Genomic DNA, 12,534 nt, shown 5'->3' with positions numbered 1-12,534 from the left:
CTGTATCATTGATAAAAGTAGCACCATTGCATTGGTCTCTTTCTGTTCTTGAGTGCCTCACCCTGCTACACTATCAAAAGCTTTTATACACTATAAATACTGTTCATATGTAAAAAAAAAATTGTCTAGTTTGCAATAAAAATCTACCACGAGCCTGCCTGCCTGCCTGCCTTCTCTTATTTTTCTATAGAGTATTCGGGGAAGTTGTTAATAATTTAAAAAAATAAATAAAAAAATAAATAAAAGTCCTCATTAAAGGATTGTAAATTGAGGTAAATTCTAAAACTATGAGCAATACATGTACTTAATAGCCTACTGGTACACTGTCTTTATGTACTCATGTGCTTATACAGAGTGTGTGAATGATTATGAATACCAGGGGATGTATTCACAATACATTTTTAAGGCTAAAAGTAGCTCCTTAACTTGCCGTTTTGGGAGAAACTCTAAAAAATAATGGCTGTGTCAGTCCTAATTTATTTCTCTCTTGAGTATTTCACAAAGCATTTTTGTGCTAAAGCCAGCTCTTAAATCTGTGAAAAATATGGCAACATTATAATTATTTATATATATATATATATATATATATATATATATATATATATATATATTATAATTGTATAATTTTATAGACATTATAAATATAATTATAATCTTGATTTGAATAATGGCAACATGATAGCTTGTTCTACTTCTATGATTAAATCACTGAATGAGACCCCTTCCTATCAGCCAATCTCTACTTATGATTAGTAAGGGTGTTAACATCATCCATAGCAATGTAGTCACCCTGCCTTTGTGAATAGGTTTTAAGAGGAAAGTCTTACCTAAGGGCTTTTACTGCTATTTAGGAGAACTCTTGGTGGTAAGATAAAATGTTTTGTAAATACGGACCCAAATGTCCCTTTGAAAAACTAAACTGGGTCTGTGCCAGATCTGGGCCTTTGAAGGGGGAAGCTAATGTTTTTAGATGAAAAGTATCAAAATAGTTGCTCCTAAGTCATATCATAACAATTTATGTGATTCTCAAAAGACTTTAAAAATGAGTGTTAGAATACACAGTGATGAAGAACTCAAGAGACTGTAAAATCAACTGGGGGAAATGAGGGGTTGAGGTTAGATTTTGCATTAAAGTGATCAGTACTTGTCAATGAGTTATTCAGTATTTTTCTTTTTTATTGAAGAAAATATCAAAACAATTCAAACTTTCAAATGCTACGGGGCGGTATAAACAATATTATAAGAATACTTAAACAGTGTAAAATTTGAACAGCTTTTTGTTTCTTCGAGGGGTAATATTGACTCAATATAATGCCTCACTTCAATTTTAAATACTATAAAACTATAAAATACTATATATTTGTTAATTAAAATAATCCATTAAAAATTAAATAAGTGCTGTTTGGTTTATCTTTGGAGTTAACAATATACCTAAAAGAACGTATTTCCACTGTAAGGTAACATTTTCATCAACATTTCCAACAAAATCAAGTAGCCAACATTTTGCCAACAAAGGGCAGTGACGTAATAAATGAACAGCTGTCTCTGGCTTTTGCTTGAAAAAGCAGACTTTTTCCCAGTCAACACATCACTTACAAACTGACTCCAATATGTAATTGCATTTGATTTCGCAACAACATCCTCCTGGGAAAGGGCTGATCTGTTATAATTATTACTACGACGACGACAGGAGAAACATCTTTTACCAACAAGGGAGTGATTTGGTGAGAGGGGTGGGAGTTGCTGGTAATTTAAATATTTGTTGCAACAAACACAGCTGCGAATTCACTTGGTGGTGTGGGAATATTATGAATTCAATATGCGGGAAATTCTTTCGCTTTTGGAGCTTGTGTACGCAAGAGGGCGTGAAAACTCTCCGGCTGATACCTCCGGAAATCACGTGAGCAAATTCCAGCCACAATCCACCTGCGCGAGCGAGCTGAGCTAGTGGACTATTGATGCTGCGCGAGACTGGCGAAAGAAGACTGAACACGAAACAGTTCAAGTCGGGGAGAAAAGTTGTTTTTTTACTTACACATATTACTAAATTGTGACTTAAAACAGAAGAATGGATCTGAGCACCAACTGCCTCTATTTAATCTATGGAGTTCTTCTCGCAGGTAAGTTTTTTTTGTTTTGTTTTTTTTTTATTGTCCGGAAGGCTGCGGGCTTAGTTAGCTCGCGGGCTACCTTCCCTCAAAAGTTTTTTTTATTTACTTTATTTCGTTTTCTTACAACTTTTAATTATATCGGAGTTTTATATTGTTACCGTTTCTGTATAAGTTCCAGCTGTAAACCAAATTGGTCAATGCAATAGTAACCTACTAGCGTTGAACAGTGTTCAGTTGAAGAAAAAACAGCCACCAACGTTAGTTTCAAAGTCTAACGGCAGTTTGTTTGTTTGTTTGTTTTATTTAATCTGACTACGGCGATATTTAGATGCAAATAATAATATTCAATGAAATTCTAATAATTGAAATTCATTTTTAATAATTTTACAATAATTTATTAAACTGTTACGTGTATAAGGGACAATAGGAAAACACAATTTGCAGCCTACATTAAATATGATTCTGCTAAAAGCTTACACATCCCGAATTGAAGTAACTGGTAATACGTGTTATTAGCCTACTGTACATTTGGAGAGTTAAGTTTGTTTTTATTTTCATCGTCGATTTAACCTTGATACCAACAATCCCAGTCCGCGCAAAGCTGTTTATTTATTTAGCGGTGTATTTTCATTATCCCTATGAAGTCTTATCTTATGCTGCTGCTGAAGCAGATATGCGTCATTTAATTTCCAAGTTTTCAAGCTTAGGAGGAATTACACATTTTCCAGAATACATTTCTTGAATATTGTTGTTAGTTAGCAGTTTACACAATAGGCTTAGCCGTCTTAAAGCCATCAAGAGGGGCTTCTTTCAGACTGCCATCTGCCAATGCAAGCTCCACGTGTTACCCCCCTTTTCAGGAAGACTCCTCGAGATGTCTGAAACTGAGGTTGTGTATTATCCAGTCTACATACAAGACCTGATATTGATTGATCCCTTGGCTTAGAATGCAAACAGTCACCCTAGGTTTGGCAGTGGATTTGTCTCCAGTTAACATTGATTTTCTGTTAGTTTCACATGCTGTCTAGTACTATTGGGCACTTCTGGTTGTTGACTAGCTGGTGGTTCATGGGAGGAAGGGAATGAGGTTAACACAAGCATTAACAGAATCTAGCCACTCCTCTGCTTATTTCTCTTTTCAGTAACATCTGGAACTGCTTGTAGAGTTGTGGTAAAAGCCAGGTTATCTGTGTTCTTTAGATAGAGATTCAGGTTACATAGCATACAAACCAGCACAAGGTAAAAATAGAGTGAGAAAGAATTGCATGGATAGGGTGATGACCTGCTGGTTACTGATCAACTAATCTAACACACTGCTTTTGGTTTAATGCATATGTGGAATGTGTGCAAGCTTGCTTGTGTTGTTTATCTGAGCTATTTCCCATTACTGTGAGATACATTCAGGTATGTTTTTGTAGGCTTGCCTGGATGACATTTATTCCTTCATGGTGTTAACTTGTCAAACTCATTACCATCACAACAGAATTTTGAGTTTGACAGTTGTGTTCTGTGTCCTTCTCCGCAGACAGGGATATTGTTTTAGGTGCTGGCTACAAGGATATTTCTCATTTGTGTTGTCATTCTGTCACAATACTGATTATTCATAAAGTGAAACAGGATATGTGAAGACATGGCCTTTTCACCAGTGTAATATTGCATATGTCATTTGTTATAAGTAAATAGATATGAGACTTCTGTCAATGCTCTTTCATGTATATTATGTGCCTGTTAGACATTTCAGAGGGTGTTCACAGTACCTTACTTACTGGCAACAATGTAAGAAAAGAATCAGTTATTTACTGTAAAGAGAATTTGCAGTGAACTTGCAGTATTATTCTGGGTTATTTAGTAGTTGGCTTCATAACTGTACAAAACTGTAATGTTTAACAGTGTGGATTGGCTAGTCATTTGAATTTTTTTTACCATCCTTGAGCGATTTGTATCTTTTTTTTAATCTCATATTCCACATAAACAGTGTGATACTCAGCAAAGTTAACCTGTTTTTATGTTTTGTTTAACAAACAGTTTAACCTGTTTGATGTTTTGTTTTATCAAAGTAATAGTAACCAGAAATGTGTTGGTGTACCAGTTTGTTTTCTTGGTAACACTTTACAATAAGGTTCATTAGTTAACATTAGTTAACTACATTAGTTAAGATGTACTAGAATGAACAATACTTCTTCAGCATTTATTAATCTTCTTAGTTAATATTAATTCCAACAATTACTAATGCGTTATTAAAATCAAAGGTTGTATTAGTTAACATTAGTTAATGCACTGTGAACTAACATGAACGCACAATGAACAGCTGTATTTGTATTAAATAATATTAACAAAGATTAATAAACACTGTAACTAATGCATTGCTCATCGTTAGTTCATGTTAGTTAATGCATTTGCTAATGTTAACTAATGAACCTTATTGTAAAGTGTTACCGTTTTCTTTAGATAGAGTGCAAAAGTCAGATTCTTTTTTTTTTCCTATAGAGGAATTTATTTTTAACAATAACTTGTAACCCTACTGTTACAAGGTTATTATCTGTGCTATCTATATGATTTTTTTTTTAAAGTTGTCAGTCTGCAATCTCTGCATTATTTTAACATAATCGTGTTTAACAATGGTCTTTCTTCTGGTAAAAAAATAGGCTGCCTACATTACATCCATAATTCTGCAAAGATATCTCCACCAATCAGTAGGGTTGTATATCGTTTGGGTTTTTTTACGTGCCGGTGCCTGAACCAATACTTTAATGTCATTCACTATCGTTTTGTGTTTAAAAAAAAAAAATTAAGTATGGCTTTTTTATTGAATATTGATTTTTTTTTTACAATAGAACAATATATTAAAACTTTAAAGTATACTTAAATGTATAGCTATAAGTAAAAATTAAAACACAACAAATTTATAGAACAAATTCACAATAAGCCACCTCACTCATCTGTCATCTCCAATAATTTAACACTAAATAAGTTACACAGTAACAGTTACAGTAACGTAGTCTGTATTTTTGGTATTCTACAAACCAGCTTTAAATTTCAGCAATTCTTTTGCAGAAATTAGACCACATTTACCTTCTCTGGCAAAATATGACATCTCTCCTGACTTATTTCATGTCCTGCACAAGGTGACCATTATTTTAAAACACATCACCTTAAAAATTGAGTATCTATTAACAGAAATGCAGTATGACATCCATAGTGATGTTTCCAGTGGTGTGTACAGAACTTCCTTAATAAACCGTAATGTTTTTATTACCTTAAAATTAGGGCACAACGCGTCAACGTCATCGATTACGTTGATGCAAAAAATACGTCGACATAAGCGCGTCGATTCGTCAGACCCAAAACAAAGATGGCAGCGCCAGATAGTAGTAGCAACACGAGTGGCTCCTCGGACTATCAGAAGTTCAAGGCGGCACACTCCCGTTCCTCTAAAGTACACACACACACACACACACACACACACACACACACACACACACAACAACCCACATAAAATGTTATTATGCCAAATTATGCCAATCTGTCCGTTTTGTCGAGTGTCCTCATAAGAGCAGACTTAAATGAGTAATATTAAGTATTTTAATTTAAAGAGTAAATTACTCACTCAGACCCGGCGCCAGGGTGATTATTATAACGGCAGCCTAATAATCATCTTTTAAGACATCTCCGGCGAACGGCTTCTTCGCGCAAAAGGAAAAAATGTCACGAAGCGCCAGGACCAAGAAGGTAACATTTGAAAAAGTCTCAACTTTCAAATTTGGTCAGTCAAAGAAAATTAAACCATAAATAGGCCTACTATTTTGTGGTTATTTAATGTGTCGTGACAGATTGCACTTTTTTCAGTAATCTAGACCTTTGTGTTTTCAAGGCTTCAAGGTTTTATTGAATGCTACCTCTGACTAAGAATGCATTACTTTGCACTTGTATAGTCTTGACTCTTTTATTTTGCGATTTTAAGAGCAATAAACATATATTGCAATGTTAAGGTATTCATGTATTTTTTTCATTCAGATATTTCCCTGCTATTTGTCAATTAATGGGGAGATAATCAAATCGAATCGGACTGGGAAAATGAATCACTAGATTAATCGAAGCATCGAAAAAAATAATCGTTTATCCCAGCCCTACTTAGAATGAGACAACTAAACTAAACGTAACTAAAGCTGATTCTTTTTAAAGACTTCTGGTTTTAATAAGAGTTGTCAACACAGAACATGTCTCCCGTCTAGTCTAAGCCATTTCGCATAGACCGTGTGTATATTTTATTAAAAATAAAAGTCAAAGAGAGCTTGCAGTCTGTTATAAGGTTTGAGACAACACTCTGTCTTCACTGTCCAGTCCTGTAGTCTTCCCTGTTCTGTCCTATAATCCCTAGTGTCCATTAAAGATATATTCCCAAAAATACCTTCCACAGGCTCTGACAGGTCTGTCCCTTCAGTTAGATATTAGCCAGATGCTGTCAGACATCCATGGTCAGTCAGCACTTTTATTTTGCCCCTGCGGTCGTGTATGTGCACAAGATCACTCATTCATGTCCACTCATGTTGTAGTATGCACTCAAGTCCTCAATGCTACCTGCTTCTCCTTTCAAAGTTTGATTCACACTTGTCTTCAAAAGCCATTAAGAACCCTATAGGACCTTCCCATTTAATAAACCACTCTTGTTTTAACCCTGTTTAAGGTCAGTGTACTGCTCCAAAAACCTCCTCAACCTTGAGTAGACCTGTGATGTAGTTACCTGATAAACCTACCCACTCTGGAGACCCTGCCTGGAGACGGTTGCTAGGAGACCTGTTGGAGCACACAGCAACATGGGTCCATGGAAAGTGATTGTAGAGAATCACTTATTTTTGTACAAGTTCGTATTTATTTATATAGCACATTTAAAATCAGCAAACAGGGCTGACCAAAGTGCTGAATAATAGACAAGATAAATAACAAGGACAAACCACACATTAATGACTTAATATCACAATGAATTAAAAGCTAAAGAAAAAAAATGGGTTTTAAGAGAGGATTTAAAAACAGTTAGAGATTGAGCCGTTCTGATATTAACCGGATGGCCGTTCCACAGCCTAGGGCCAGCAATCGCAAAGGCTCTGTCACCTCTATTCTTTAACCGTGATCTGGGGACAGACAGAAGTCTCTGATCACCAGACCTCAGGTTTCGTGTGGGATTGTGAGGACAGAGTTGCTCAGACAAATAGCTCGGTGCCAAATTAATTACGGATTTAAAAACAGAGAAGATTTTTAAACTGAATTCTAAAATGCACAGGTAGCCAATGCAGTGATTTTAAGATAAGTGACATGATCAAATTCACGTTTTCTTTTGAGGAACTTTGCCGCAGCATTCTGTACTAGTTGGGAGACGAGCAATATAGAGTGTTTGGGTATGTCATGGTAAAGAGAGTTGCAATAATCCAACTGCGATGTAATGAGTGCATGGACAGCAATCTCTAAGGTATTCTCAGAGAGAGAGGATTTGATCAGAGAGAAGACATAGCTGGAAAAAACAAGAATTAATCACCACATTTAGTGGTTTTTCAATTTTGAGGTTCTGATCCCAGAGAACACCTAAATTCTTAATGCAGAATGAAGCTGGATAAAGTTAATTCAGATCAATGTTACTGCTATTGTGGTTGCCGTGGGGTTCAAAGACTATAACCTCGGTTTTGGATTCATTCAAAAATAAGAAATTGAGAACCACCACATTTTTACTTCTTGCTGGTAAAAAGAGATTTCAGAGCAGTATCTTTGTTGCGTTTCAGACGCAAATAAATTTGTGTATCATCTGCATAGCAGTGGAATGAAACACCATGCTTTCTGAAAATGGACCCCAGAGGAAGTAAATATATGGAAAAAAAGAATGGGTGTGAGAATAGACCCCTGCGCCACTCCACAGGAGAGTTGGGCTGGCAGTCAAAATGGGAGTAAAAATTACCCAGTTTGACAGAGAAACTTCTGTTTGTTAGAAACAATGTAAACCAACTGAGGACAGTTTCCTGGATTCCCTCAAAATTTTCTAGTCGAGATGAAGAGTTTTATGATCAACTGTATCAAAGGCCAAGGTTAAGTCTAACAGTATTAGGATCAGAGTCACCAGCGTCAGTCACTAATAGTACATCATTAGAAACCATTAATAAAGCAGACTCGGTGCTGTGCAGAGGCTTGAAAGCAGACTGGAAAGTTTCAAGAATTTGATTTGAGCTAAGAAAGAACTGGACTTGATTGAGAACCGTTTTCTCCAATGCTTTTGTAATAAAAGGAAGGGTCGAAAATGATTAAAATCCCTATCATCAAGTGAAGGTTTCTTGAGAAGAGGTGTAACAGTATGTTTTAGAAGTTCAGGGATAGTCCCAGTGCTCAAGCATTTGTTCAGAAAAGACACAAAAAAAACATTTTCCAACCGAATTTGTTTTAAGATACGGGGAGAAATGTAATGTAAGGCACTTCTTTTTTAGTCACATTGCAGTTACTCTTCTTTGGAAATATAATTTCTTTGAAATTAGCTTACTTTTAGAATAAACAAAAACTGTTTGATGTAGGAACCCACAGAGAGGAAAAGATGTTGAGAAGGTACAGCTGGAGGGCATGCTGTGAGGCAAAAAGATATTTATCTGAGATACAAGATTTGTCTTTGTGTAATCTAAGGAGAGACGAGTTGCTAAGTTATGGCCTCGGGCCACAATCTTTATTCTGTTTTACAGCGGCGTTGTCAAATCCAACAGGCAAAGCCTCTCAAAAGGAAATGTTGATATCGAATTCACCTGTGACTCAAAGCCCTGTGTTTTGCTCCCTCTGAGTCTGTAGTGTCTTTCTCCTCTCAACAACACAATGTTCCCCCTGGTGCTGCATGTCCTCCTGAATAAGGGACTGAGCTTTAGAGTAGAATCACACTCTGAGCACCTGTGTTTGTGTATGTGCTGTATGCCCTCCATCTAAGGGAGGACACACTAGGACACACAGAGGCCTGAATATTCAGGCCTCTGCTTCATAAATATTTTAGGATGCAAGACTCGTACTTGAGACGGAGACAACACCTACTCCTGTTACGTTACAACACTCCAGTGTGCCAAGCCCCCCCTCGTCTTTTTCACTGCCCTCTTTTTCAATTTGGAGAGTTAGTGGGCCATTATGTCGGGCTGATCACGTTCCATTAGACCTTGTGATAATGATAAATAACCAAGGTTGTAAGGTGTTTTTTTTTTGTTCCTGGTCACTCTAGTTTTAATAGGAGACTAGCTATGGATTCTTGGATCATTACTTGCACATGCTAAAATCGGCAACCTGAGAACAGAGGGGAGTAGAAAGAGACGGAAGAAAGCAATTCAAACTAGGAATGCAACGATGCCGCTTTTTCAAAACTGATCCGATCTGATACTAAAGGTCTGATTATCGACTGATACCGATACCAGTGCAGTTTACTTCTATCTACTTAATACAGACAACAAAAAACAACAAACAAAAAAAAATTATATCATAATCTATGATAAAAATGCTATTATAAACTAGATTAGTGGATAATTCAGTGGTAAAATTTAGTATAGAAAAATCACAAGTGCACAATTATTGTATAAAATCTGAACATTTAGTGAAAAAAAAAAAACATTTAGTGGGGAACAAAAAAGTGACAATAAGTGTTATACTAAATCTGTGTCGAGTCCGCATTGAAAAGTTATGTAAAGGATGTAAAGGAAATGCATATTGATGCATAGTGTATTATACAGGATCTGTCTATGCAATAGTTTATTGAGCCTTTTATTTGAACAGTTTCAGTTACTGTGCACGTGACGATCAATTATAGAGCTCTGACTCTACTCTAGTGTTGTGATCTAACAGACACCCGGGAGAAAGTAACATCTTTATGGTACAGCAATAAAATCCAGCAATATAAAGTTGTTTTATGCGAAACCATAGACCTCTATCTACAGATCAAATATAATAATAGTAGAGAGACTCTCTCATCATAGAGAGAGTTTCATCGTGTTGACTGTCGTAACCGAACACGACACGCTGTTTGAATGCTGAATGAAGATTGATTGACAGAACTTTTTTGGGGAAAAGTTTAAGTGACCTTGAATTTAATGATTTAAATATTACTTTACAGCCTATCTCAGAACACTTATAATATAGTGCACGAAAATGTTATGGTGGTTTATAATTTTTTTGTGCCTTTTGTGGGGCTTAACAATAACAGAATAGTATACGCACAATATCAGATTTGGATCGGCCTCGTCTGACCGATCTACCCGACCCGGCAAAAATGGCAGTATCAGTGCATTCAAACAGAAAGGAGAGATAGGAGCAGAGGTTAAAGTCATGGATGAGTGTATGTGTGGGAGTTTGAAGAGGATGGAGGGAAGAAAGTGTGATCATTGTAAGTATATCATGCGAGACGCAGAGACGAATGAAACAAGGAATCTAAAGGGATAATGGAAGAGAATGGAATCGTATTTCAAAGGGATTTGGCAGGGTTGAGGGTTAAGTATGTAAAGGCTGGTAGGAGTTTTTCTCTCTTTTTTTCAGAGATGTGTGAATCATTGTGAAGCTCAGATCATAGCCAAGCAGACTTGTGCTGGGATTTACACTTCTCCCATCCCACTGTTCTGATAAACCTTCCATAAACACAAGGTCATGAAACCTCTTTTTCTGCGTCTCTCCATCCATCTCACATCATAATCTTATAGGCACCACCTTGATTTTTTTCTGCAATGATAAGAGGACCCGTAGTGCATCCATCATTGTGTCCCTCAGCTCACCCCTCAGTAATGCTTATATCCCATGATGAGTCTTATTGCAGACACATGACTAATAAACTCCCATTTGTGATTCAGACAGAAATTCGAAAACAGTTCAGGGGTACTTTCCAGTCGCTTAATTTTCATCTGTAAAGTGGATTTGAAAGGATATAAAGCCAACTTAAAAGGGTGGTTCACCCAAAAATAAAAATTCTTGAAGAGTTTGGGGTCAGTAAGATTTTTTTTAAAGGTACTGTCAACCTTGCTGAATAAAAGTATGATTTAAAGACATTTATAATGTTACAAAATGCTTCTAATTCAAATAAATGCTGCTGTTTGGACTTTAGACTGTTAGAAGAAACATGTATCTTGGTTTCCACAAAAATAATAAAGAGCACAATTGTTTTAAACCTACAATAGGAATTGCTTCTTGAGCAGCAAATCATCACATTAGAATGATTTTTGAAGGATCATGTGACGATAAGTTACTTAAAATTCAGTTTTGCCAATTTGCCATCACAGAAATGAATGACTTTAAAAAAAATAAATGTATACATTTTATTTGTTTTAAATAGAAATTTTACTGTATTTTATTTTTATTAAGTAAGTTCAGCCTTGGTGAACATTAAAAACTTGTTTCAAAAACATTAAAAGTCTTGCCACACCTAAACCTTTGAAAGGGAAAGTATTACACTTTCTGGTGATCTATGGAGTTTAAACTAAGCAAGCCAAGCAATGATTGAGTAACTAGTAAGGTGTACTACTTAACTGACTCCATTTTGTCCTGTCATGACATAAACACACCGATGACGTCTGTCAGAATTACTCAGAATGTAGATCGTGTCCTCCCTGTTTGGAGACTGCTAGGTTGGGTTAACATGATCCTTCCTTTGTCCGAGGACAGTGCTTACTGTATGTGCGGTGCACTTCGCTTGTGAATTTTATCTTAGATTATCTGCATATTTCAGCATTTATTAAATGTAGTATGAAAAGTAGTCAGGCAGCAGCAGTTAATCCAAAAACAGTTGTTCTTCTTTAATCCAAAATGTTAGGAGGGAACATATTCTCTAAAAGTATGTGGCTTCTAATGCATGGTGTATAGGCTTATGCGTTTTGTGTGGGAGAGAGTGGTCAGGCTTCAGTGTGAGATTATATTTGCCTTAGAGACTGTGTGTGTTCGTGTGTGTGTGTGCATTTGTATGCCTGCCCGCTTGACATTGGTATGTCTGTGTGAAGGTGTACACACAAGTCTTGGTGTCAAGTCTGTGTGTGTGTGAGAGTATTTTCACTATGCTGGAATCATGTCTACAGGGATTTACTTTAGCAGGTCTTCTACTCAGAAGCTTTATATTCCAGCACTGTTTTCTCTCTCCGTCTCTCTCTCTATCACAAACATTAACTGGAAAAATAAAGTTTGTTATCAGTCTGCTTAAGAATCAGGAGAATAAAATCAAATATTGACATAAGGCTGATTTATACTTCTGAGATGGACCTGCAGTGTAGCCTCAGCGCTGTAGCCTGCACAGGGGTGTTAATGTGCAATGACACATGCAGGGAGGAGTTTTAGTTAGGGGTGTCAATTTAATTTAAATTTGATTCGATTCTCGATTTTTACATTAATTTTTTTAAAGCACAGGTTGCTATGCCATTTTTAGTCTAGATTTTTATGCAATATAATATCT

The 12,534-nt window shown here is 36.2% G+C and overlaps 1 protein-coding gene across 1 annotated transcript in view; it reads left to right on the top strand.

The window, feature by feature from the left end:
* The first annotated feature begins 1,941 nt into the window (after positions 1 to 1,941).
* The window catches only part of cxadr (CXADR cell adhesion molecule), a 44,031-nt gene continuing 33,438 nt past the window's right edge, over positions 1,942 to 12,534 (top strand). Inside the window, exon 1 of the mRNA XM_039667461.2 lies at positions 1,942 to 2,120. Within this exon, the coding sequence (XP_039523395.2) occupies positions 2,069 to 2,120 (52 nt within the window). The 5' untranslated portion in view covers positions 1,942 to 2,068. The remainder of the gene's footprint in view (positions 2,121 to 12,534) is intronic.

The sequence above is a fragment of the Pimephales promelas genome, chromosome 23 (genome assembly GCF_988280905.1).
Source record: "Pimephales promelas chromosome 23, fPimPro1.hap1.1, whole genome shotgun sequence".
Lineage (NCBI taxonomy): Eukaryota > Metazoa > Chordata > Actinopteri > Cypriniformes > Leuciscidae > Pimephales > Pimephales promelas.
Note: the sequence above shows the minus strand (reverse complement) of the source record. Positions and strands in the feature narration are given on the sequence as shown.